Genomic DNA, 25,233 nt, shown 5'->3' with positions numbered 1-25,233 from the left:
GACCCGATCCTGGGAGGAGGTTAATGAGTTTAATTCTGCTCCTGGTTCATAGAACCAATAAATGCATCAGTGGAAACAAACTGCAGCAAAGTTGCAATACTGCCTAAAATTCAAGTTCAGATTTGCACATTCCCCCCCTCCTCCCCTTCCAGGGGCCCTGGGAGCTGCTCCTGACCCTGTGAGAGGCGCTGAGGCCACGAGCTCTCCCACGGCCCCTGAGCCAGGCAGGACTCCCTGGGTCTCACTGGAACAGAGGAGGAATCCTTAAATAAGAGGCTCCACAAAGTAAACTTGGATATTTACAGTCTGTGGGGACCCAGGAGGTGTTGTCCTCCCTCGTGTGTGGGTTTTGGGTTACAGTCCTTTTCACTGGGTCTTCAAAGCAAAGGAAATGTTGAATTCTTCAACAAAACCCGCTGGCTGAAGGTGCTGGAGCAAGGAATTTGCTGTAAACAACCTGGCCCCAGCTGTGCTCAGCCTGCACACGAGGGAGGAGCTGTGGGACCCTGCAGGCTGGGCAAAGCCTTGGCATACCTTTCCCCTACTCACACAAAATCATGAAAATTTGAAAAAGCAGAAGGGAGAAACCTCCCATTTTCAAGCAATTAATGAAGAAAAAGCAGGAATACCGTGGCATTCCACCTCAGGCAAGCAGATCTCAGAGCTCTTGCTCCCCACAGGGAGAGGGAGCAGCACAAAGGTTTGGTGAAACAGAATCCAGCTTCTGCTCGGGCAGTTCCCAGCAGTGCCACAGGGAGCTGCTCCACACGGGTGTGTTCCAGTTCTTTTGGGATCAGGGCTGCCAGGTGGTTCTGGGGTCCCATCCCAGGCAGCCCCTCAGCCCTGCTGAAAGATTCCACCCAGGGCTGAAAACCCCACAGCTCCTTCCTCAGCAGCCACGGCTGCTCCTCCTCCTCCTCCCACTGGGGAACTCGGGCACACAAAGCTCTGGGGACAAGGTGCATCCCAACAACACCCAGGACACCTCCTGAGACTGAACCAACCTCACTCCCTTCTTTGACAGTGCCTTGTAAGGAATTAATGCCTGCACCAATGAAGCCAAACACTGGGATGAAGTGGGAATGGACTGTGTCCCATACACTGCATCCATCTCTACACAAGGAATTACTGGTGGGAAAGGGAAGCTGAAGGAGTTTCTGTACTATCCTGCCCCTGTTCTTGTGGGAAGAGTGAGCTGTGTGCCCTCACTCCACAGTGGGAATCCCATCCCTGTTTCCAGAGACAGAGCTCTGCTCTCCCAGCAGAGCCCTGGCCTTTCTGCCACCCCTGTCCTGTCACTGCCCAGGTGCTCAAGTGACCCCCCTGCTCCTGCTGCGGGCCCTGGCGAGCACAGCTGGGCAGGAACACAACGAGGAAGGGTGAAATGAGCAGAAACCCCAGCATGGACCATCTCCAGATGTCACCACAAAAGCTGGAAAGCCACGCAGAGATGAGGGGACATGGGGTGTCCCCCCACATCTGAGCTGGTGTTCGGGGGGTGACACACCCTGGCTCAGTGCAGCACTCCCAGGCCAGAGCAGAGCAAACTGCTCCTCACTGCTCCCATTCCTCTCTCCCTCCCGTGCCCAGTCTGCAGCCACAGCTGGCTCCAGTCCTGGAGTTGGACCCGTTTGGCAGCGAAACGACCAAACCTGCCCTGCTGGTGCTGGTGCCTGTCCCTGGCAGGGTCAGAGCTGGAACAGGGGGTTGTACTTCCTGATCTCCTGCAGAAGGCGAGCCTTGTCCATGTTGGCTTCTGCCAGGGCCAGTTTCATGGTCTGGAGCTCCCTCTGCAACTCTGGCACTTGCTTGAGCTGCAGGAGACAAGCAGAGAACAAGGCAGGAGTCTTCAAGGTACACAGCTGCTCCAAGGAAAACCAAAGCAGGAACTTTAGGGATCAATTACACAGTGACTGAACAACCACACTGACAGAACTTCTCTTTTTGGGAACCTCTTGATTCCTGTTTTTCCTGGAAAAGGAACTGGACACAGTGGGGAAGATGGAGCCAATGAGAAAACAATCCCCCACCAGATTCTGAAAGGGAACAAGTGAGTTCATGCTGGGCAAGGTGCCCTCACTCCTCAAAACACTCATGGGAGGAGGCACAGGCTGCTCCTCGGGGCACTCCCTTCCTGCAGCTCGCCACACCTGCCCAGGACTGCAAACACACAAGGCAAAAGAGAATTTCCAGCTCTCGGTTGTCCAGGCAGCAGCAGTGACTCACCTGCAGCCCACGTGCTCCTGCTGCTGGGGCTGGTGAGACAGACTCTGATGGGGCCTTCTGCTCCTCAGGGACTGACACAGGTTTTTCCTGTTTCACTGAGTCCTTCCCCTGGGAAGCTGGAAAGCAACAGAACCCATTCAGGTGTGGACATTCACACAACAGGGCTCTCAGAACAAAAAAATATCTTTAATTAATTTATTTCCTTCTAGCCCCCCCCCCTTGTTACACAGGGAAATAAAATTATCTTTTCCTTTTTTAAATAGAGAAACTAAAAGGTAATAATGGATCCTGTCTGTGTGTGCTTAAGGGAACACCAGCCATGAATTGTCACAGCAGGGAACAGAGGCAGGGACTGCTCCCACAGCAGGAAACACACACAGGGACTGCTCCCACCTCAGAGCCCATCCCTCCCAGCACAACCATCATGTCCCAGTCTCCTCCAGCACGACCTGAGGGTGCAGAGGGACAATAAAACCAGATGTCACTCACCTGTGAGATAGAAGACACCGTCATCCCTGCGCCTCACCACGACGTGATCCATTGCCAAGGTGATGGGGACAGGGCCAGGGGAGGTGGGGTACACTGGGGGGCTGTCATCCTGGAGGAACATGAAGCAGAGAAGGCGTGAGCAGCTGTGGCAGCTCTTGGAAGGACTTCCCTCGCCTGCAGCCTCCTCAGGAGCAGCGTTCCTGACCAGCAGCACTGCCAGACTCAGGGGGGTGATCCACCCCGGGGAAAGCCTGGCTTTATGTACAGGGTGTGCAGGTACACTTCCCTTGTGCTCCTTATTCATCACTAGGGCAGCTTTTAGAAGCAAAACCAAACAGTGTCAGGAGAAGAGCAGCTCTGCAGAGGCCCCAGCATTCCCACAGCATCCCTTCCCAATCCTGCAAGCGAGCTCTGCCCCGGGGGCAATCTCTCACCTTCAACGTGATTTTGGCATCCACCACCTCTATCTCCATGGGGATGACCTCCGGGATGATCTCATCCTCCAGGAAGGGTCCCAGGCTGGCGAGGCAGGAGGTGCAGAGCTCAGTGCACGGGCTGTGCAGCAGCAGCTGCAGGAAGCCGTTGCGCTCGGCCAGCGGCGAGCAAGCGGCGGCGCGCGGGCCCCACTGCAGGCGCAGGCACGCCCGGGGCTGGGGCTGCCTGCCCTCGGGGCTCGCAGCCTTCTCCACACCTGGGTCTCCTAGAGCTGGGGCAGAGAGATCTCACTGCACAACGGGGCCGGGGATCAGCTATCAGCCAGGAAGGGCGTGGTGGAAAGCCCATCTAGGTCCAAAAGCAGCCAAGTGACCTCGGTCTGGTATCACCCCTCACATGAGAGAAAAACTGAAGGACTAAGAGCCCACATCACTGAACTGGCACTGGAGCTGGACCTTTAAGGTCCCAGGCACATCCCTCTCTCGCCACACTTTAAAACTGGGCCCTGTTTACCATGTGCAGGACCTGGCCCAGTGCCCCACTCGCTCTCCAGAGTGCCCCAACTCTGCCCCCAGAACTGTCCCAGCTGCCCTCCAGAGTGCCCCAACTCTGCCCTCAGAGTGCCCCAACTCTGCCCCCCAGAACTGTCCCAGCTGCCCTCAGAGTGCCCCAACTCTGCCCCCCAAAACTGTCCCAGCTGCCCTCCAGAATGCCCCAACTCTGCCCTCCACAGCTGTCCCAGTGCCCTGGTTCACTCTCCAGAGCTGACCAGCCTTTCCTCATCCCTTGGCTCCACCGTGGCCACTGGCAGGACTGGGAAAGGCAGGATCAACAGCCTGGGAATTGCTCACACTTCCACTTCAGATTTGGGGTTGGTGCTGCTTTTGGTTTTGTTTGGGTTACATTTTTTGGGGTGTTAGGGGGATAGTTGATTGTTTTAAGGTTTGGCTTGGTTTTTTAATTCAAATTTAGGGGAAGTTCTGTAGACTGAAAGCATTTTTCTCAGAGCAGGAATAACTTCAGTTTCCCTAGACAGCTTTATTCACTCCTTTAATTCATTTCATGCATCCTCAGCAATTTAAAAAATCCCAATCAATGATTACTAGGCACCACAGAGCCTGACTGTGTAGGCACTTGGGAAACACCTTTCAAATGCCAGATCTGAACCCTCACACATGAGTTGTGTTCAATCCCAACCACCCCAAACACTGAGGCCCCAGTTAATGGCATATTCCCTGAGGGAGGCTGGTATAAAAGCCAGTTCTGAGTCCCAGAGCAGCATCTTACCCACGTAGCCACGCAGGAACTGCCACATGCCAACGTTGTTCAGCTGCTCTGGAACCATGTTCATCACTTGTAAAGCCACAGACAAATCATCTCCTTGTACCTCCATTGCACAGTTCACATCCTTCATCTTCAGCACGAGGACAGACACCTGAAACAGCCACCAGGAGCTCATGGGTTACAGCAAACCCTTCCAGAGCCCCTCGGGGACAGAATCCCAGTGCCAGGCACTGACCAGCTGCAGACTGGGGTCTTCACTCTGGGACGTGGAGCTGTTCACCTCAGGGGACACTCCACCCTCGTCCTCTGCCACCAGGCTGCTCCTGCTGCCCGTGTCATTGTGGGCCTGGGGGAGCTGCCCTGAAGGAAGGGGGTCCAGGCTGGGTTCTGAAATGGAAGTAACAACAACTCAATTCCATTTCTTTCTCTGGAAGTGCTGACATCAGCATCTGCCTGAGTCTCTGGCCTCTCTGGAGGTACCATCCCCTGGAGATCCATCTCTCTCCAGCTCCTCAGATGAGCTTAAGCAACACAGGGCTGAAGTGAAAGATGTCCAGAGTACCCAGTATCAACCAGCCCTTCCTAAATGCTCTGTACCACCCACCACCAGCACACCAGAGCCCCTGCAGCCCTCAGGACACCACAGGGACGTGCAGAGTCACCCCACGCTGATTCACCCTCCTCATCTCAAAGAAAAGGCATCTACAAAAGCAGAAAGAGCCACTGAGAGGCACCTCCTTAAGACCTTCAGAACAAGGAGCGGCAAAAGTGATTCCGGAGGAACACAGGATGAGCTGCCTGTGGCACAAAGCACCACCCCTGTGAGATGAGGGTGGGGACAGAAGGGCCAAGGGCTTCACCAGAGTCTGTGAGCATCACGAAGCCATCGCTGCCATCACTGTCCACGGACAGCCCGTCCTCAGGGCCACTGCCATCCACGGATGTGGTGTCAAAGGAATGCTGGGATGAGGTCCTCTTCATGGAGAAGAAACGCATCCGGCCGCCGCCCGCCCCGCCCGGGGTCACGGCTCCCTCCTCTGCTTTGGGCACAGAATCCCTGCAGAAAAACCCAACAAAAACCAGTGATAAAGGCAGGCAGCTGAGCCTGCAGACTATCTGAGTGTTGGGCTGGTCTCTGACCACCTCAAGTCAGACTTCACTATCCTCAGAACAGCCCCAAGAGATGAATCCATCTCCAACCCAGATACATTGGACAGAAAGGGAGTGGAGGTTCCTCTGTCTCGTGCAGCTCAGGAGCCTGGCCTGCTCACCTGGCCGGGGGCAGGGACAGCATCCTCTGCATGGTGGAGGTCATCTTGTCCCGGCTGAGGCTCAGGGCATCCTTGGTGAGGGACATGGCCTCCTTGGTGAGGTCCATGGTGGCGTGCAGAGCTTCCTTCGTGGCATCCTTGGTGATGTGCAGTGCACTGGAGAGTTCCTCCTCGATGCTCCGCAGCGGGATGAGCTCAGCCTGGCCATTGAGGGCGACACCTCCTCTGCCCGAGGGCTGCGTGTCCGAGGCTGGGCTGGAAGGGAGAGCAGGGGGGCTCTGAGGGTGGCTGCTGGTCTCTGCTGGTCTGTCTGCAACCAGGGCCTCCACAGCTTCGTGTGCCTCCTCTATCAAGCCTTTCTCCTCTGCGCCCTTACCGCGGGGAGCTGCGCTCAGGGCTCCGTCGCTCGCGGACCTCGGGAGCCTCTCCAGCGGGACGCTGGCACCAGCGTCCTGGATCCCACTGTCCTCTGGGAGCTCTGAGGTGCTGCCTAAGCCCTTGTCCGAACTGCTCTCTGATTTCAGCTCCTTCTCTTCAGCTGCCAGCCCCTCCTTGCTGTCTGAGGGTGAGAGCTCGGACTCGATCAGGCTGGTTGTGTCCGAGTCCAGGGACCTGGGCTCCACGACAGACCCTGGAGCAGGGGTCATGAGCAGGGCCACCTCAGCACTGGGGAACATAACTCCCACACAAGCAGACATGGGATCTAAAGGAGACCCAGTCATTTCCTGGGTATCTTGGGCCAGCTGCTCCTGCAGTGCTTGCAGAACTTCCTTCATCCTGAGCAGCACCAGGTACTGGTAGTGGTTGAGCCGAACTTTGACATGGACAGAGGAGGACATGAGCACGTGGATATCAGCAGAGGCCTCCAGCTCTTTACTGTCTACTCCATCATCAACTTCACGGTCAGATTCTCCCAAGACATCCATCGTGTCTGGAGCCTTATAGATATTCCTCAGATCCTGGTCAGTCTTTGATCTTTGACAAACACCGTGTTCTCTGGAGAGGCTCTCGTTCTTGGAGTGGTGGCTAAAGCTGGCAGAAGGCTTGATTTTCACCTCAGAGGTGGCCAGCTCCTGTCGTTTAGATATCTGAGCTTGCCCCCACCTCTTGGGCAGGCAGGCCCATATGGAAAGGGGAAAAGGGTCAATAAAACTAAGGGCTCTGCCCTTGGAGCTTTCGGCCCCCTCAAATCCCAGGGAGAGCTCAGTGAAATTCACAGACCAGAGATCCTCAGAGGCAGAGGTTTTGTGAGGCAGCTGGGGAAAGCCTGGCTGCTTCTGTGGCCTGTCTTGCACGTGGTAGGCGTGGCGCAGGAACAGGGTGTGCAGGAGGCTGAACCTGTCCTGCTCCCGGGGGAACTCGGCGTAGCTGCAGTGGAAGAACTCCGAGCCCGCGAATTTCCGGAAGAGGCTCTGCAGGTCCTGGCAGCTGCAGGAGGGAGCGTGGCGGGTGTTGGTGGCTGTCACCTCTGACATGCAAACACACAGGGCCCGTGGCCGGTCCCGGTGGTCCGTGACTTTCTTATCCACGGGGATGCTGAGCTGCAGGGGGAGAGAGGTGAGAGAGGAACAGCAGAGGTTTATTCTGGATGAGAACTCCAGCAGCAGCTTTACTGCCCGCAGACCGAACAAAACCAACGCAAGAGGCAGACAGAGCAAGGTCAGAGGAAGGCAGCAGGTTTGTCTCCTCATTATGGACTCCAGCTATGTCCTGATCTCATGTTCCTTTTACAGAGAGAACACCGAAGATTGGGAAAGGAAGGAAAAGAATGGTACCTTCAGCCTGAAGCCGTCCAGCCGGACATCCACGTGCTCATCCCGCTTGCCCGAGTCCTCCAGCTTGTAGATGGCTTTGAACTGCTCCAGGCTGCGACACAGATCCAGGCAGAAGAGGTTTATCCAGAGCACACTCGGAGTGTCCAGGGTGAGCATCAGGCCGTTCAGCTGCATGTACAGGTTTGGGCATGGAACTGGAAGGAAAGAGATTAACGATAGCAGGAAAGGCCCCTGGGTGCTGTGCAGCTCAGCGCAGAACCTGCACTGACAGCACCAACGCAGGGGGTTCACCAGCCCTGGGAGACACATCTCAGAAGGGGAGCAGCTGTGGTGCACGCAGAGGAATGAGGTGACCCATTGGGACAGCACCCAGAGCACCCCACGGCCCTGCTCCAGGGCTCTCAGTAAGGCTGAACCCCAGGAAAGGGGCAAACAGCAGCTGCTGCAATTCCTTCCTGCAAGCACAGCTCTGCTTCCACATTGTGCACAAACTCCATCCCACCTTCCCACCAGCAAAAAAAAAAAAAAAAAAAAATTAGGATGGCAAACATCAGAAAACTAAACAACAACAGACAGAGAATATCTAACAGGGTTAACACACCCAGACCATTGATGACTCTTTAAGGAACTTGTGGAAGAAGGTGCTAACCTTGATGTATTACCTGGAAAGTCCTGATTGTCTGGGAAGTAATATTCTGTGAATTCAATGTGGATTGCAGAGACCTGGTCAGGGAGTTTGAAGATTTTTCTACTACAGGAAAGCAAGGTGGAGGGTTTCTTACTTTGCTGCCCAGCTGTAGAGACCTGAAAACAGAAGGAAATGCAGTGGTGCAGAACTCAGACTTGGCAAAACCAAGTGCCCCAGTGACCTCGCAGTTGCCTGTATTCAATCTGCCTCATTTACACATCAAACATACACTACTTTCAAGCAAAAACATAATTTTCTTCTACCTGCTGATACTGCCAACTCCTCTCCTTTGAGGGAATTTAGCTCTTTGTGTCTCCTGTCACTGCTAGTAAGAGCTGTGACAAGCAGAATTAGGTGACATGAGCAAACAGAACAGAAATCTGTTACAGCTGTCTCAAGATCAGCAGCACGTTGATCTATCACAGTATCTGGTGCTGCAAAGAGCACAACCAGCTCTTGGATGGACACAGGGCACATGGATGCAGGGCAGAAAGCTTGAGGTGAGATTTATTCCTCCTTTGTCAAAAATCCACATCCTCACTGACTTCTGCAAGGCATGAAATGTTTTACTGTGGGCCTGCCTAATGCTTGGTGTAAGCTTAGACAGGAACAGAGGGCAGGAACCTGTGGTTAAGCAGTTCCCTCTGAACATGAAAACTATTCACTCTTGGGTTTAAAGTTTTACAGACACAACATCACAACAGCATTCAGGCTCTCCAGGCAGCGTTTGGGATGTCGTAGGATTTGCATGATTCTTTCAATCACACCTTGAATCGTGTATTGAATCATGTAATTTCCACTCTTTAGAGGTGCCATTGCCACGTGCAGGCAGTGCTGAGGTCCCTACCTGGTGCACATCCAGGTCATCCACCCGCACCACCACGCAGCTGGAGCGCAGCCGCTGCCAGGGCGGGTGCCGCAGCCGCGGCAGGCTCGTGGGGGGAGCCCGGCCCTTCTCTGGGGGGCTCCTCTGGGGACTCTGGGGAGGCTCTGTGGGGACAGACAGGGTTTTAGTCACCTTCTTTGTACCATCAGTACCAGCACCTCTGTGCTTACTGAGCAGAACAGCTCCAGAATTAGAAACGGATGAACACAGCTGGGCAGGAGAAACACTGAGGACTTTTGAAGGAAGAACACTGTGAAAGGTGAGTCTGCTCTGTGGCAAGAGAACACATTCCTAAGCCAGTCTTAAGTATGTAATTTCATCCTTGTATCTTACGGAGAAACTCCACAATAACCCACTGCAGCCTTGCAGCTGCAGTGCTCTGCCAGCCACTTTCCTTTGCCATTATATTGATGATTTTTAGAGTGCTTTGCATTCCTGCACCAAATCAGCCTGCTCAGCTGGGGACAGGCAAATAAAGATTTTATTGGATGAAACAAAATTGGTACCACTGCCTGCTTCACTGGTTTTATCAAATACCTTTACCTGGTTTCCTTTTGAAAGGGGAAAATGGAGTCCTGGCAAACACAGGGTCTGTTTCTTCATAAAGCTTCTCCATCTTGCTTTGAAATTCACTGACCAACTTCTTTGCCCACTGTCCCCGAGTCTCCATTGCTTCACTGTACCTCACCCAATGCTTGCAGGCATCTCCTGCAGAGAAGCAAACATCCCAGCTTTAAAAATGGGGTTTCTTTCTTCTAGTCCAGCCTGCAACCATAGAACGGTTCTTTAAACTCCTTTTTTATCCCTCTCCTCAGGCTGTGAGGCCACAGGCTCCTTACCTGCCCTGTGGAAAGGATAATAATCAAAAGCCATCCTCCTGAAGGTCAGCTGGATGGCACCGCCCAGCATCCCATGCTTCAGAGCACCTGTGAGGAACAGAGCAGAGGAGCCCATGGTCAGCTCTGCAATCTGAGCCCTGCTCCAGGAGAATTCAGAACCACATTGCTCTGACTGCCCCCACTGATTAACTGACACCACAGCCAGGATCAGGGCACCATCTTTAGCAATCTGCACCAAAATCTTGTCCTAAGCCAGGAGAAGGACACCTGAATCAACAGTTTATATGGCAACAACCAGGCCTGGAAACTCAAATCCCAAACTGCAAAACCCCAGTGCTTCCCAACCCTCTCCCAGCCAGAAAATCCCTGCCTCGGCTGTAGTTTTTCCCTCTGCTGCTGTTTTCCTCCCTGCTGACCTGCCTCCCGGGCGTGGCTGTCGTCGCAGATGTGCAGGTCCAGGCGGGAGATGAGCAGGTGGTAGGAGGATTCCTTCATGTCGTGCTTGTCAAAGTACTGCCCGATGCTGCTGGCGTTGGGGCTGGCTCCAAAGGGCTGAGCCCAGGACTGCTGGGCACTGGGAGCAGGGGGGGTGATCTGTGGCAGAGGGACAAGCTCAGTGGGAACTCAGAGAGAGGGAAAACACAGAGGTTAGAATGCAATCAACCGACTCATGCAAATCTTCCAGCCTCTAAGGCATCAGTATATAGGATCGAATTGGGGTTCCCAGGAGCTGGATCCTCTCCTGTGCTCTCACCTTTGTGGCTCTGCCAGCTGCTTGCACTTCTCTTGGAAGATGGTTTAAGATTCCTGGGCAAAAAGGGCCAAGTATTCCCCATCCCTCCTGTGCAACCTCACTGCACTACGTGTGCATCCCTGCTTCCCTGGAGCTTCCCACTCCAGCAGAAATATTCCTCTTCCCTCACCCTTGACTTGGAAAATGTATTTTATTGGCAATGAATCCCACTCATTTGGTCACCTCACAACCCCACAGCAGCCCACAGTCCACGTGACACTGAGATGAGTTCCCATCAGGGAAAATGCTGTGAATATGGGCCAGATGCCACAAAAACAGAAACTGCCCTTTTCCCTGGCAGACCAGCATCCAAACTCACTCACCTGTACAGACTCTGGTGCCAAGCTTTTTCTCTGCTGAGCAGATTTCTCCATGGCTTCACTCAGAGACTCAGCATATTTCATCATTGCTTTCAGCTGAGAGTCTGTCAGCACCCAGAGCAGGTCATCCAGCAGAAACATCAGCTTGGAGGCCACCACGTTGCAATCTTTGGTCTGAAACAGCAAGAAAGGAGTTAGGGAGTTCAAAAATTGCCTCCACAGACAGAGTCTTCCTAAAACACAGAGGCAGAAAGAAGGGAGGCTGCTGTGAAGCTCCTCTGAGAGATGGTATCTGGTGCATATCCACAGCACCTCCTCTCAGATGGATAGCAGTCAAAGCCACCTCCTCTTTAGGAGACAAATTGCTCACTGCTTAATTCTTTTTTTTTTTAAATCATCACATTTCCACTGACAGCTAAAAATCAGGCTGCCAGGCTTTCAGCTCCCAGTAAGGAGATGACAGCTCTCCTTAGGATGTTCAAACAGATTGAAAAACTCACTCCATCCACGAGATCCTCCCCTGGGAAAGAAACTGCTTTGACATTTGCTAAGAACACAGCTGTCTCTGACAGAAAACATGGAAGGATACATCAGTTTGGGCTCAGCATTTCTGAAGGGAGAAAAGGACTGTCGAGGACCGTGGGATCATCTCAAATATGCATCATCTCTGCACCAGGCAGTGCGACCACGTTCTGCAAAGCGTGGAGAAAACTCTCACCCTTCTCTTGAGAGAGATCTGGATCCTCCCCTGGTTGGTGATGAGTCTCAGAGGAGTGGTGACAGGATCCTGATCACCATTTTCCGTGGCATCTGCCTCTATCCTCAGGGTCTGCCAGGTGAGCTCCTTGAACGTCAGAACCTGCCCGGGAGGAGAAAAACAGGAAAATGCTGAGATTTGCACAACTTCAAGGATTCAAAAAAACTCCAAAACACTCAGAAGACATGAAATGATACAAGGAAAAATCATTCATCACACTTTTCTTCTGTGATGCCAGGACACAGCCAAGGCCTCACCTCTCCCCTCTGCGGGTCCGTGATGCGGGTGAGGCGCAGGTCACTCTGCTGCCAGTTGGGGTTGACACTGTAGCCCTGGAGCTGCCACAGCTCAAAAGAAGCGTGAAAGGCCTTGGAGTGAATCTTGATGGTGATGGAATTGACAACAATAAACATCCCCTCCACGACCTTCTCAGCAAAGCCATATTCACTGCAAAGAGAAGATCCCCCCACGTCACGACGGGAGGCCTGGCAGAGGTAAGGCTCGCACAGAGAGCTTTACAAGCAACACCAAAGGCACTCAAACCCGAGAGCAGGGAGGCCAGTGGGGAATCCAGGAGAACAGCAGCCCCCACAGCCCAGCAGGAGGGCAGGGAGAAGCTGCAGGGCTGGGGTCTGACCTCTGTCCAGCAGCGAGAGCGATGGGGGACTGTCCATTGGGCGGCCGAGGCTCCTCACATGTCCTCATCTCCACCTCCACCTTGTCCAGGTACTGCAGAGACACAACGTGGGAGCCATGAACACCACAGCCAGCCTCAAGCCCAGCCCACCAGCCCTGGGTGAGATTCCAGGGCAGGGACAACCAGCTCTGGAGTCTCAATGCTCCAAGAGTCTCGTGTGTTAAAGCTCTCACACCATCAGTGCCAGTGAGTAACCTGAAACCCCAGGAGTGGGAAAACAACCAACAAAAAACAGGCACAGGGTAGCCCTGGACTTCCCTGAGAGCTCATCTGGCTCCATCCTGCAGAAATGAGGGACTCACAGGAGGGTACTCGTGGCCCTACGTGCTAAGGGCCTGGAGGATTCAGGTCCCAAGAAAATTTGAGCACTTGATGGTTTCCCTCTCCAGAATTTTCTCAAGAAGAAGAGATTAAAAAAGTGAGGAAGAAAAGGAAGAAAAGAAGAAGGAAGGAAAAATGGAGAAAGGAAGGAAAGACAAGAGAGGCAGCATTACCAGGCAGATTGGGTGTGTTTTCAGCTTTGTCCACTGGATCTGAAATGATAAAGTTGAGGTTATCAGAGTGATCTTTGCATTGCAAAGTTTCAGAAATTGCAGGAAACCTTCTCAGCCCAAACTTTGAGCCTCAATTCTCTGAGAAAGGTCTGCAATGTCTCATTGTATCCAGGTCAAAGAGACACAGAGAAGGGAAAAGACATTCCAGACACCAGATCTAGAAACCCAGCTGAGCTTTTGGATCTCATATATCATCAGGAGTAACAGATATTCTGCAGGTCAAATTCTGCTGTGGGGAACATTCCTGGCCTTTAAGAGTTTACAACTAACTGCTGCTGTTACTGGCAGTCACACAGCTCTTTTGAAGACTGTGCACAAACCAAAAAGCTCCATTTTATTTTCATATAGCAACGTTCACTCTGCAGTTCTTGTAGGAGGGAGAACAAATGTTTGTTACTAAACTGAGCAGATCTGACTCTAAAAACAGAGCACATCAGATGAGTAAGACAAGCCCATTTTTACTGTCACTTGGCAGAGTAGAATTATATTTCTTTTATAGAAAGTCTCTTTGATGTCCTTAAAACTTCTGAGTTCATGCAATGCAACAGTGGTTAGGACCACGTGCAATTAAACAACCTGACAGCTTATAACAACTAAAAAACCACATATTTTTTTGCTCTAAGAAGCACAAGGAGGAAGAATTTGTAAGAGTTCAGTGTGCAAAGTGCAACTCCATGCACAATGTCAGCGATTCTGCCTGTAAATGGGTAACTTCATCCATTCCAAGCTGCCTCTGCTCACCCTGATGGAGGCCTTGTTGCAGTAGACCCTGGTGATGGCGAGCCAGGTGGGCAGCTCCAGAACATTCTGCAGCACCTCCTCATCCAGCTCCAGGTTGGTCAGCTGCCCCTGACCCTTCAGCGTGCTCAGGTTGATTTTGTCTGGAGAGAGATTCTTGGTAAACCTACAATGGAAGAAAGAGAAAACTCATCAACAGCCCCCAGCAAAGCTGCTGAGACTGCAGGAGCATTTCAGAGCTATTTTAATACCAGAGTTTGTTTGCTGTTTTGTTAAACCCTTTCTGACATTTTTAAACCCAAGGAAAGTCAGTTGCTCCAGAAAAAAAAAACCAAACATTTCTACACTTTGACATCTGGAGGATTTTTTTTTTTTTTTTGTTTTAAACTAAATTCAGGTTAGAGAAACCAAAAATTTCCTTCTAAAGCTCTGGACCCTGGAAACCAGCAAAACTGCCCTAGGACAAAACCAAAGAAAACCAAAGCCAAACTCCAGCAGCTCAGCAGTTTTATTGCCCCCAGAACTGCCGTGTCAGCGGTGGAAAGTTTAATTCTCTAGATCCTTTTCACCCAGGAAAGCAAAAGATCATTAATGAACAACTTTTGTGGCTGTCTCTTTTTAACACCATCACTGCAGCCCAGCCTGCTCTCTGGTCAGAGACTGCCCCAGCTCCCTCCTCTGTTTTCTCTGCTTGAAATTCCTCTTCCCCAGGGCTGCCAGTGTTCACCTCCCCTGCGTGCAGCCCTCCACATCCCTCGTGTGCCCACAATTCCAGTGTCACGGATGAAACACCTGCAGCAGGACTGCTCAAGAGCAGGGGATCGTGATGTGAAAGCCTCTGACTTCTTTAAAACCAGAGTGGCCCCTCAGGAACCAGAGGAGCCAGCTCAGAGGGAGCAGCTCACAGAGGCTGTACAAGTGTTAGCAACACTTCTCCACATCAGAGAACCCCTCTGTGGCAGCAGAACCCCCCTGTCTCCATCAAACCCCCCTCCAGTGCAGGAGCTGCCTCCATGGAGCGGGGGGCTGCATTCCAACGCCACTGGATTCAAACTTGAGGAGTTCCTGCCAGACAACTCTCCCACCACCAAATCCAGGGCTTATTCCACACATTCCTCCAGGCCAATGCTAATTCTCATTCTGTACAGCGGCCCAGGAGGCGGGATGGAAAGAAAGCCCCTATTGTCAGCCTGAGCAGCAGCAGGCTCCCAGCCACACTGCCCTGCTTGCTCTGCCCCTGCACCCACAGCGTGGGCACTGCTCTGGAGAGGCACCAGGGCCTCCTGCAACAGCCACAGCTCCAGGAGGAGAGGAGGAACCAGAGCCCCACTGCCGGCACGCAGCTGCCGCAGGAGCTCGGGGTGGAGCACAAACCTGGCTGAGGCACTGCAGCAGCAGCTGAGCCACCAGCCCAGGGCTTCCAGGGGCAAAAGGGCCCTTCCAAACATTTTGTTGGAAGAGAAAGTCTGACAGATGGGTCGAGATGTTGGTGTCAATCCCGTGCTGGAAGGGGAGGGCAGCACACAGCTGTGAGTTTGCCCACAGCTGCTCTTCCCCTGGGCCCTGCTGTCCCCTCCCTGCCCTGAGCCACAGGGACACGCTGACAGCTCACACCAAATTTGCACCAGGCTGCACATTCCCTTCGAGCTCATCGCTCCCTCTAACCAAAGGCTTCTTGTTTGAACACGCCCAGGGAGGTGGCTGAGGTTAACCTGGCTTCTCAGCAGCAGCACCAAGAAACTGAAAATTCCAGAGTGTGTTCCAACAGCTGCTCCACTGGCAGGGAGCACTGAGAATCCCCATGATTTGAGCCTGGAGTCCTGCTGTGAGCACCCACAAACCCAGACACAACTGAAAATTAGAGCAAACACCTGCAGAGGCAATCCAGGAGCACCCTTGTGTTGTGCCAGAGAGGCAGCTCTGCTGAAAGCTGATGTCACCGTGCCTGTCTGGGATTGGATGCTAAGAATAAACCAAACACAACATGGACAGGCAGGTAATACCCAGCACTTGAGCTCAAAAGCTGGTGTGGGCAGTGATCAGCTCCCACTGGCTGAGCTTTCTCACACCTGCACTGAAGGATCATCCCTGGGCTGGGAGCCTCATCCCAGGATAAGAGTGCTCAGAGGGGAAGCTGCTTTCAGCTGGTAATGCAGAGGAAAAGTACAAGTGTTGCCTATAATTCTATATTGTCAAGGCTCTAAAGGGGGGGAATGATGCTCAAGCTTTTTATATATTTTTACTACATTTGTAGATTGCTAATGCATGGCTGCAGCTCCAGTAGTTTTCCTATCCTTTCCCCCTAGATTTTAGCACAATAAGCTGACATTCTAAACACACTCCTGAAATATTGTTTAGTCTTATTTCAAGGAGGGGACCTGCAATAAGGCATAATAAGAAGTGAGGCAGAGAACCCCTTGGAGCAGCTCCAAGGGGCTGACCCAGGGATAGGTTACTGGGGCAACTGAATCCCCTATAGGATGTACCTGTTAGATATCCTACTTAATTAACATTATAAAATTGTAGAAATTCAGTTCTGGGTGTTCCCATCGCCACCAGGACACCTGGAAGCTTCCAAATAAAGGTCAGCTTTTTACTTTACTGTTCTAACTCAAGGGGCTTTTTTTCTTTTGATTATAGGCAACACAGGCACAAGTCTGAAGCAGGGCATGGCTTCCCTTTAGTGTGCAGGTGTATCAAAACCACCAGCACACCGTGGAGAGCCAAAGCTGTGAAACAGGACACAGTCTAGAGCGAGGTATGAAAGCTGACCAGCCAAAGCAAGCAACTCTTTATCTCCAGGGAAAGGCTGCAGGGATCCTGCTGAGCAGGTACCCAAGCCACCTCCAGTGCTATCAGTCTCCACTAAAGGATCCTTCATGAGGCATTCCATGCACCAAAATGTGCCATTCCACCGCCAAAGCAGGGCTCACAGACCCCACCCATGATGGGACAACAGAAGCTGGAGGTTCTGGGAAAAAATCTCAAATGGCAACAGATTCTTTCTTCTAAACAGGGCCCAAACTTCTCAGGGTATGCTGCCCATTGTCACCCCCTGCTTCCAGCTGCTGCCCTGTACAGGAATCCCAGACCTTCCACGGGAATAATCTCCCCACTTGAGCCACTTCACCCCCACATGTCACACAGGGCTCTCAGGAGGCCTCAGGTGACAGCTCCTGAGAACACAGAGCTCACAGGTGCCAGGTCTCTGCTGCTGCCTGAGAGGAACTGCTTTGGTCAGTGCCAGGGGAGGAAAAGCAGCGAGAGCAGAACGTGTCAGATGTCTGCTGGCAGGCTCTCTCCATTCACACTCACCCACAGCAACAGCCTTGGCAGCACGGGCTGCTGGCTTAGGGAAAACTGAATGAAAATGGTGGCTATTGGGAAAACTGACACCAGAGGATATTTGCACTTTTTTTTTTTTTTTTTCCCAGCTCCATCAGAAGTCAAGCAGAGCTGAGCCAGTAAACTCACAGGGCAGCACTCCTCTTGAGCCTGCTGGGATTACTCTGACAAAAGTCAAGCCTGAAAATCTATTTGCTCAATCGTCAGCTTGACTATATATCAAAACATGATGTCACTACTGAAAACAACTGCCCAATTCCTCAGCCTGCATATCCAGAGGCCACAAACTCACTGATTGCAAGAGGAATTTGGGTAAATCTGACCGCTGGCCCAAAGCCAGGCTAGAATCATAAATAAATTGATGTTCACATTTGTAGCTGTCTCGCCACACTGTCTCCAGATGAGCAAATGCATGGGCAGATAATGTCAGAAGACATCTGAAATCATAGAACTCCTCCTCAGATCCCTGTCTCATTACCCTGCTGCCACATGGATCAGGAACCTTCTTCTGAAATGCTCAGCTTCTGCCTCAGCCTCCTCCCTGCAGTCTGCAGCCATCCCTGGCTGCTGCCACAGCCACCCCCAGCTCCACACCAGCATTTCTATTAATACCTTTGTCACCATGGCTATTTTACGGGAGAACTAATTAGCTGCACATCAGTGACCTTGATTTTGCTTAATGACACGCAAAAATCTCTTGGCAGAAGGAAGTGCATGGCTTGTGACACCAGCCACAGCTGCAGGGAGCAGCTGGAAAGTCCCTCCAAACACAGGTAAGGCAGAAAGGAGGAACTGATCAGCCCAGTGGGAAACCAGCCCAGGAACCACTGGGGGTTTTGCCTCCACAAGGGTCACAGCAGGGGAAGAAATGAGGATTTTCTGCTTTGATTTGGAATACAAATATGTAATTTAATCAACTATGACAGGAATTGGACACGGGGAAAAAAAGCCCCAACAACTGTATTTAACCAAGAGAGATTCTAACCAACACAGCTCCTTCCCAAAAATCTTTTCAAGTGTTGCTTGGTCTGGTTTAAGACAGGGCATTTAGTGGGATTTCCGTCTTCCTTGGGAATATCTTCTAAAACCCAAAAATCTCTGGGATGTGACATTTCACCTCAAATTAAAGCCTCTTCTCTCAGAAGCCATACAGCATGTTTACTAGAACAAAAGGTTCCTGACTGCTAAAAGGAAAGGTTAGTGACTTTCCAAATCAGGGCTGCTCTCAAGGAAGGCAGCAGCAGAAGCTTTAAGTGCAGCACACATGACTGAGGATGAACTTAAAAATAAATTTGGAGGAAATAAAACTGGGCAAGTGATCAAAACTTCTGTAAAAAGGGGGAAAAAATAGCTGCCTCAAAGACGCACAGGAAGAACTAAAAGCTTTTTCAGGAAGAAAAGCCATTTTAACTCCTCGAATTGTTGGTGTTAGCAGGGACCACTCTGTCTGAGAGTGGGCACAGAGCTGCTCTGCAGACTTGCACAGGAGGAAGAGAAAATCGCTGAACTAGCAGAGGATGGGACTAATTATTGCAGCATGAGATGAGTTGGTATCACACCCTCTTAGCACAAAGCCATTTAGAGTTTAAGGGAATCCCATCAACACCAAACTGCCCAATTGTTAAGAAGACAGAAAGCAGCACATTTATGATCATCTCGTCACCTGTGCACAGCTTGTGTACCCCAGATATCCTGGGAGGCAGAAACTCCTTCCCAAGTGGACATTGGGGCTGAGAAATTCACCCTGCTTGGGTTACAGGGCAAACAGTTTCCACATAAGGAGGAGCCAGCCCATCCCACGCTCCTTATCAGGGTGGATTTGGCACATCTGGTGTCCCTGTGCACACATGCCACTGCTGGTGGCTTTCCATTATCAGCTTTCTGTTTTTCCAGGCTTCAGCTGCACTCTATGAAAGGCTGGGCCTCAGCCACCCGAAGCCAAACACAAAACATCCTGATAAGTCATCAGCTGCCTTGGCTCTGCGTTACCTCCTGCAACTCAACGAGGCCAAGGGAAGAATTCAATTCAGAGTTAAACTCACAGGGAGAAAAATCAGCATTTCCAAGCAGATCAGACGGTACCATGACACAGAGCAGAATTCCAGCTCGCTCCTCCCCAAGGCTGCAGCCTCCCTTGGCACCAAGGACACTTTCTTGTCTCAATAAACTTTTTTCTAGAGCATTCTGAACGCTGAGACACCTTGTTTCACACCCACCAGCAGCTCACTGGGTACTGGGAGCTCTGGAAAGCAAACCAGGAACTCAGCTGAGAGGAGAAGAGGCCGAGCCTCTGCCAGGGCCGAACTCCACCTTCCCTGTGCTATTTCCAGCTCCTTGCCTGGACACTCAGTGAAGTTTAAATGCCAGCTGTCCCGTGCTCTCAGCAAACCCAGAATGCAAACCCTCAGCACTTGCCAGGGAACTTCCCAAACCTAATCCTCAAGCAAGTAACAGATGAAAGAAAACCAGAAAGAAACCAAATACATACAAGCACTAGTCCAAAGCTCCACTTCTTCATCCTGCAGTCATTTTAATCTCCAGCGTGCAGAAACAAACAGGTTATTACCTAATTCTGACTCAACCGAGCAGCTGCAGGGGAGGCAAGGGCTCAGGGAGTCCAGGAGAAATAAGAAAGAAGAGCCCCTTTCTATCAGTGAGGCTGAAGGACTCCGGGGAGGCTCCACAGGGTCAGTGCAGGGCTCTGCAAGCCCAGAGCTGCAGCAAAGGAGCTCTGGCCACATTTTCCTCCTGAGCTACTCAAGTGTAATTTACCCCTGCCACAACAAGAGTCTACTCAGCATTCCAGAAACGGCACACACCATCGTGTCTGGGGCCAAGGAGACGTGCCTGGAAACACTTTGCACCCAGCAGCTCCACAAAACTGAATGCTTGGTTCTCCCAGCAAAGTGCAGCACAGCCACCATGACTTTGCAAGGGAAGACTTCAGACTCTGTGAAGGGAAAATGGCATGTCCTGTCTGTGCCCACTCCTTTTCCCCACCCTGTCTTGAACAAAGAAGAGGCAGATGTGTGTTACTTCCCCCATCATAGCTTGGGGTTCTGCCTTGCCATCAATAATTCCGCTACATTAATATTTTTAAGAGTAAAAGAAGCCATCAAAACGTCCTGGGAAAACAAGATATATCCAAATTCAAACACTGAGTAAAGGGTTTACATCCAGCCTTACGTGCTTTGCTGGGCACAGAATGTAAGAACTTAGAGACAAGCTCATCACCAGGGGTTTGGTGCTGCACCAACAGCAGCTGCTGGGACCTGGCAGAGCTCCTTCCTCATAAACTGCCTCATAAAGTCCTGCCACACACTGCTTCCTGCTCTGGATCCATCCACCCTGGGCACTGGGGCACAAAGGAACCATCCCCTGGCCAAACAGCTCGTGCTGAACTGCCGGAGCAGGACAGATGGAAAAGTAACAGTTCCTATCAGCCTTTAACAGCTGGCAGCTCTGTGGTTTCATGCACTTCCCATTGCTGTAACAGCTATTTTAGGCAAATGATCATCTCAGAGATCATCACAGAAATTTCCCTGACCCCCGAAGGAGGATATTCAAGCAGCTAAAGCCAAAATTGCAAAGCTGGTCAGAGGTTTTGCTGCCTAAATCACTTGAGATTCTGTAGCTTCCTCAGGCCATTCCCAGATGCAGTTTCTTTGCTTTCCTCCTTACCCACCATGCTCGCCAAATTCCTCCAAGGTAATTTATAATCAAGGTCAGGAAACTGGGAGAAGCCTGGAGGGTTGGTAGTAAGCAAATCTCTCTTATTGGTGGCAGCTTTTCCTGACTCTGAGGGTGTCCCACGGCCCTCACGAGCTGCGTGTGCCATCCTGTGACTGCAGCAAGGGCACAGCTGCAGCGCAGCGCTCGAGCACGCAGCGATGCTGCAAAACACTTCAGGGCAAGGGAGAGGCAAACAGAGCAGGAATTCGGGGGCTGTTCTCTTACAGCAGGGCCCAGACTGCAGCATTGGGGCAAGAAATCGAAGCTGAGGGGGGAAGGCATTCTTCAGACTCAGGGAATTCCCCACACTCCTGTGCCGGGCGAAGGCAGAGCCGGTGACGTGGCCTGGCTTGCCTGGTGCAAGCCACAGAGCCCATTCCAATGATTCCTGAATGGCACAGAACAAATCCCATCTTCGTGGTGGAAGAACTGCTCTATCACATCTGCCCAATTTTTCTGAGGAGAGGGATGGGTCTCCTTGAGACAGCACATCCAATTTCTGACATCCTGACCCCAGGGACACTCTCACCCCCTGGCAGGATGACCTCAGCTGTAAAGGCCTTTCTCTGCCCTGCCTCAGCCTGAGTGCAGGTGTCTGATGGTGGGGATGGACAGGGAGGAGTCACAATCCTGAGCAAGGAGCCCCAGCCAGCCCCAAGGCCAGCTGCAGAGCAGGCAGGGCTCACACACAGAGCTGGGTCTAGGAGCCAGCTCTCAGCTCCCTGTGTTGGCACAGAAGCAGCGCGACTGCGTGGAAGGGATAATGCCAAAGGCATCTCCAGGGCCAGGAAGGGATTCTGAGATGCTGACATCCAAGCTAGGAAACAACAGCCCCCAGGAGCCCACACGCTCCCAGCTCAGCACACGCTGCCACACCCACGTGTCCGGGTCCAGAGCAAACTACAGCTACACCAGGAGCCTCCCTGCTCTCTTCACTTACCCATCAGCTGCAAATGAGAGAGGCCAGGAGCCAAGGCAACCTCGCCTGGAAAAAGGGATGCAAGGCCTAATCCTGGAACGGAGAAGCACTCCTCCATTCCTCCACTGAGGTGCAGCACCATCCATGAGGAGCTACACGATGCTGTTTCTCCTGGCTCAGTACCTGACCTGCCCTGATAAGCACCTCAGGGCTGCACCCTGCACATGCTGCTCCCCTGCTCCGTTCCCTAACAGTATTCTTGATTTTGTTTCTAAACCTGTCTCACTTACCTGAAAAGGTGGCTCCATCCTGTGCTGAGGACAGTTTGCCAAATCCACAATCTGCTATCTGTGCTGCACATCTGTTACACATCTGCCTGCACCGCTGACACATGCTCACGCTCTCCTCTGCAAACAGGTCTTGTTTTCCACGCAGGTTTTCCTCTCTGGTAACTGTAACCCCTCTGGTTCCTCTCAGCAGCCTCTGCTGTTGTTAACTCCTCTCCCATTTCTCCTCTGCTCCCTTTTCACCCTGCTCTCAGAGGTTCCCAAAGCTCCTCCTCAGCTGCAGTTCTGGGGTCCCTGTCACAGTAAGACACATTTATGCTCTCCCCTGTGTTCAGACCTGCCCCCAAACCCCAGTCCAGCTGCTTCTCTGCTGACACCAGCTTTTATTTCTTCCCAGCAGGACTGCACGTTGCATTTCCTCTGGAAGCCATGTCTGCTGTGCCTGTTACTCCACAAGCTCACAAGCTTCAACACGTGTCCCAAAAGAAAACGTCACAAAGCAGCTGTTATAGGCAGCAGGGGATAAACCTCTCCAAGGAAATTAAATAAAAGCCATTTTGGCAAGGATTCCCACTGCAGTGCTGAGAACTCAAATCCCAAAGTGGCACATGAAGTTGAGGCAGTTGGGCTCGTGGATAAACAGGGCCTTTGTCACACCCTGAGAACACGGATCTGCTGCGGCTACACCAACACTGGCTGGAACAAAAAAAAAGGCAACGAGAAAGAGCTCCTTTCAAATAAGGCCAGGAAGAGGCAAAGGCAGCTCACTGATTTTATTTTAAAGCGTTAGATGTGCTTCTATGGATAATTCCAGGCTGGGGAGCACAGCCATGCTCAGGGGCAGCAGCTGATCCCGGGCAGCTCTGGGGGAGCCCCTGATGCTGGGCTCCAAACGCTCCCCAGCACTGCAGCCCTGGGCCCGCCTGGCAGCAGCAAGAACTGAAACCACCTAATCTGTTTGCTTTTCCTAGCTAAATATAGGACAAAGGAGTGAAAGGCACAGATGGCGAAAGCTCCGCAAGTTTTAAGGTTCTCCTGCTCTAGGAATTTAAGCTGCTGAAGCACAACACAAGGCTGAGCCTTCTCAAATACCTTCACAACTGGGCAAAGCCCAGCTGTACCCATCCCTGCCGGGACCACCACGCCATCCGCTCACTCGTGTGATGGGGGATCACAGGAACAGCCAGGTGAAACACCTCATCCACATTTCCCTGATCCAGCTGCCTCCCCTGACCGCTTCCTTGCAAATTTCCACACGGAAGAGGGACAAAAAACACACCCCCGTGCAGAAAGGACTGCGAGTGGAGACACAACAAAAAGAACAAGGAATGATTTCATATGCAAATGCGAGCAGAATATAAAGGCAGATTAATGATTCAGTAGCAAAATTCTTCCAGGCTAAACGAGCGTGGCTGAAAGAAAACCCAAAGGGAGGGTGAAGATGAGGTATTTGGAGGAAACAAAACTGAAACAAAAAAAATTAATCTTTTTTATACACCATTAAACTGGGTTCAAATTGCATTTCTGCAGAGATACACAATCCTTGTTCAAGTGAGGGGCAGAATCAGATCAATCAGCCAAACAACAAAGTCCAGCTAGCAGGAAAACAGGCAGAGATGCTGAATGTTTTGGGACTCCTTGTTCTCCTTGGAACCACCCAAAGGATACACAAGTGAACACTAAGAACTGTGTTCTTAGGCCAAATCAGAGGGGAAAAAGGGGCACTTTGGGTAAGAATATGCTGTAGCAGTGGTAAGGAGAGACCAACATACAAAATTAAGCACAAGCACCAGCAAAACTGTACTTATGTAAAGAAAGAGAATTGTCCATGAGAACAACACCCACAGGAACAGCACCCAGGATAACCCCCAGCTCTGTTTTACCCTCTATCAAGAACTGCTCCCACCCACCTCTCCGTGCTGTAAAATACTTCAATGCCTCTGTACCAGGAGGCTGAATCTGTGCTGACCACAACACACCTGTCTGGGGTGAACGAGACAGAAATCTCAGAAACTTGGGATATCAGAAATCCATTGAAACCAGCACCCAGAGCAGCTCCAGCAGCAGCTCCATCACTCCTCCTTCGGGACAGTGAGAGAGCCGGAGCATGGAGAATTGGTGACCCCGAGACAGACCCTGCACTGCCCGCTCAGGGTGTGTGGGGATGGTCTGGGGCTCCGGACAGCCCCAGGATCCACCTCGGAGGGCTGGGATTCGTGCACCACACCAGCACTGAGCCCACCCGGGTCACTGCAGGCCCCTCACCGTGCACCTGAGCGTGCCCAGCAGCGGGGATGGGAAGGAGCTGCTCAGACAGCAGAGGACAAGCGCTGTGCGGTGCTGTGGCCTCACTGCACCCTCACGGGCACGGCACCTTTCCGCTCACCTCCCCTGATCCCGCAGCGATGCGGAGCGAGGTGGTGCCTGCAGCCACGAGATAACACAGGCAGCTCTTTCCTGGCCGGGAAGGGAAACTGAGGCACCGCTATGTGCCCGGGGCCCGCCCCGAGCGGCCGCGGCCGCAGCGGCATTTCCCGGCAGAGCCTGACGCCGGGAGCACCCGCTTTTCCCCAACGCCCCCCGGACCAACTTCACCGAAAATGACGGAATAAAATGCCAACAGCCCCCTAGAGCTCGTGTTCCCCTCTGGCCTCCCCAACTTCCACTGCCGCCGCCCGCGGCCCGGGCCGGCACCGACACCGGGCACCGACACCGGGGCAAAGCCGGGCTCGGAGGGCTCCGACCCCGGGGAGAGCCACGCCGGGCAGGCTGGGCCCGCGGCCCCCGGCCACCCCCTGACCCCCGGACACCGCCTCCGGCCCGGCGGCTCCTCAGCCCGAGCGGGCCCTCAGCCGCCCGGCCCGGCGGCTCCCCCCGGCGCTGGCCAAAGGCCCGGGCCCGCGTCCCCCGCAGCCCCCCGGGAGGAGGATGAGGAGAGTGAGCAGGACGAGGAGGAAGAGCAGCGGAAGCCTCACCGGGAGAGGTGCTTCAGGATCTGCTTCTTGATGATGCCCGCCATGCCGGGCCGGCGGGTCAGGCCCGCGGGCGGCGGGACCCCATCGCGCACCGCCCGCTCCGCACCGCCCGCCCCCGGCCGGCCCCTTCCCTCCCCGCACCGCCCCGGCCGGCCCCTTCCCTCCCCGCACCGCCCCCGGCCGGCCCCTTCCCTTCCCGCACCGCCCCCAAAGGCCCCTTCCC

The 25,233-nt window shown here is 52.7% G+C and overlaps 1 protein-coding gene across 4 annotated transcripts; it reads right to left on the bottom strand.

The window, feature by feature from the left end:
* Positions 1 to 15: 15 nt before the first annotated feature.
* On the bottom strand, positions 16 to 25,160 carry UHRF1BP1 (UHRF1 binding protein 1). 4 transcript variants are annotated; one of them, XM_038162572.1, is made up of 21 exons: positions 25,011 to 25,160; positions 13,756 to 13,918; positions 12,955 to 12,993; positions 12,401 to 12,492; positions 12,021 to 12,210; positions 11,725 to 11,865; positions 11,010 to 11,180; positions 10,310 to 10,487; positions 9,894 to 9,980; positions 9,598 to 9,762; positions 9,016 to 9,158; positions 8,143 to 8,284; positions 7,481 to 7,674; positions 5,706 to 7,246; positions 5,295 to 5,491; positions 4,670 to 4,821; positions 4,438 to 4,585; positions 3,150 to 3,421; positions 2,716 to 2,824; positions 2,227 to 2,342; positions 16 to 1,814 (listed from the first exon to the last, which is right to left on the bottom strand). In XM_038162572.1, exons 1-21 carry the CDS (start codon positions 25,052 to 25,054, stop codon positions 1,689 to 1,691), a joined length of 4,410 nt encoding a protein of 1,469 aa, XP_038018500.1. In that variant the 5' UTR covers positions 25,055 to 25,160; the 3' UTR covers positions 16 to 1,688. The 4 variants fall into 4 exon arrangements, with proteins under 4 accessions (XP_038018500.1, XP_038018499.1, XP_038018498.1 ...); XM_038162571.1 differs by lacking the exon at positions 25,011 to 25,160 and adding an exon at positions 22,039 to 23,703; XM_038162570.1 differs by lacking the exon at positions 25,011 to 25,160 and adding an exon at positions 21,770 to 22,012.
* Between the last annotated feature and the right edge of the window lie 73 nt (positions 25,161 to 25,233).

Source organism: Motacilla alba, chromosome 26 (genome assembly GCF_015832195.1).
Source record: "Motacilla alba alba isolate MOTALB_02 chromosome 26, Motacilla_alba_V1.0_pri, whole genome shotgun sequence".
Classification (NCBI taxonomy): Eukaryota; Metazoa; Chordata; class Aves; order Passeriformes; family Motacillidae; genus Motacilla; species Motacilla alba.
The sequence above is the reverse complement of the archived record's forward strand: the minus strand, read 5'-3'. Positions and strand labels throughout refer to the sequence as shown.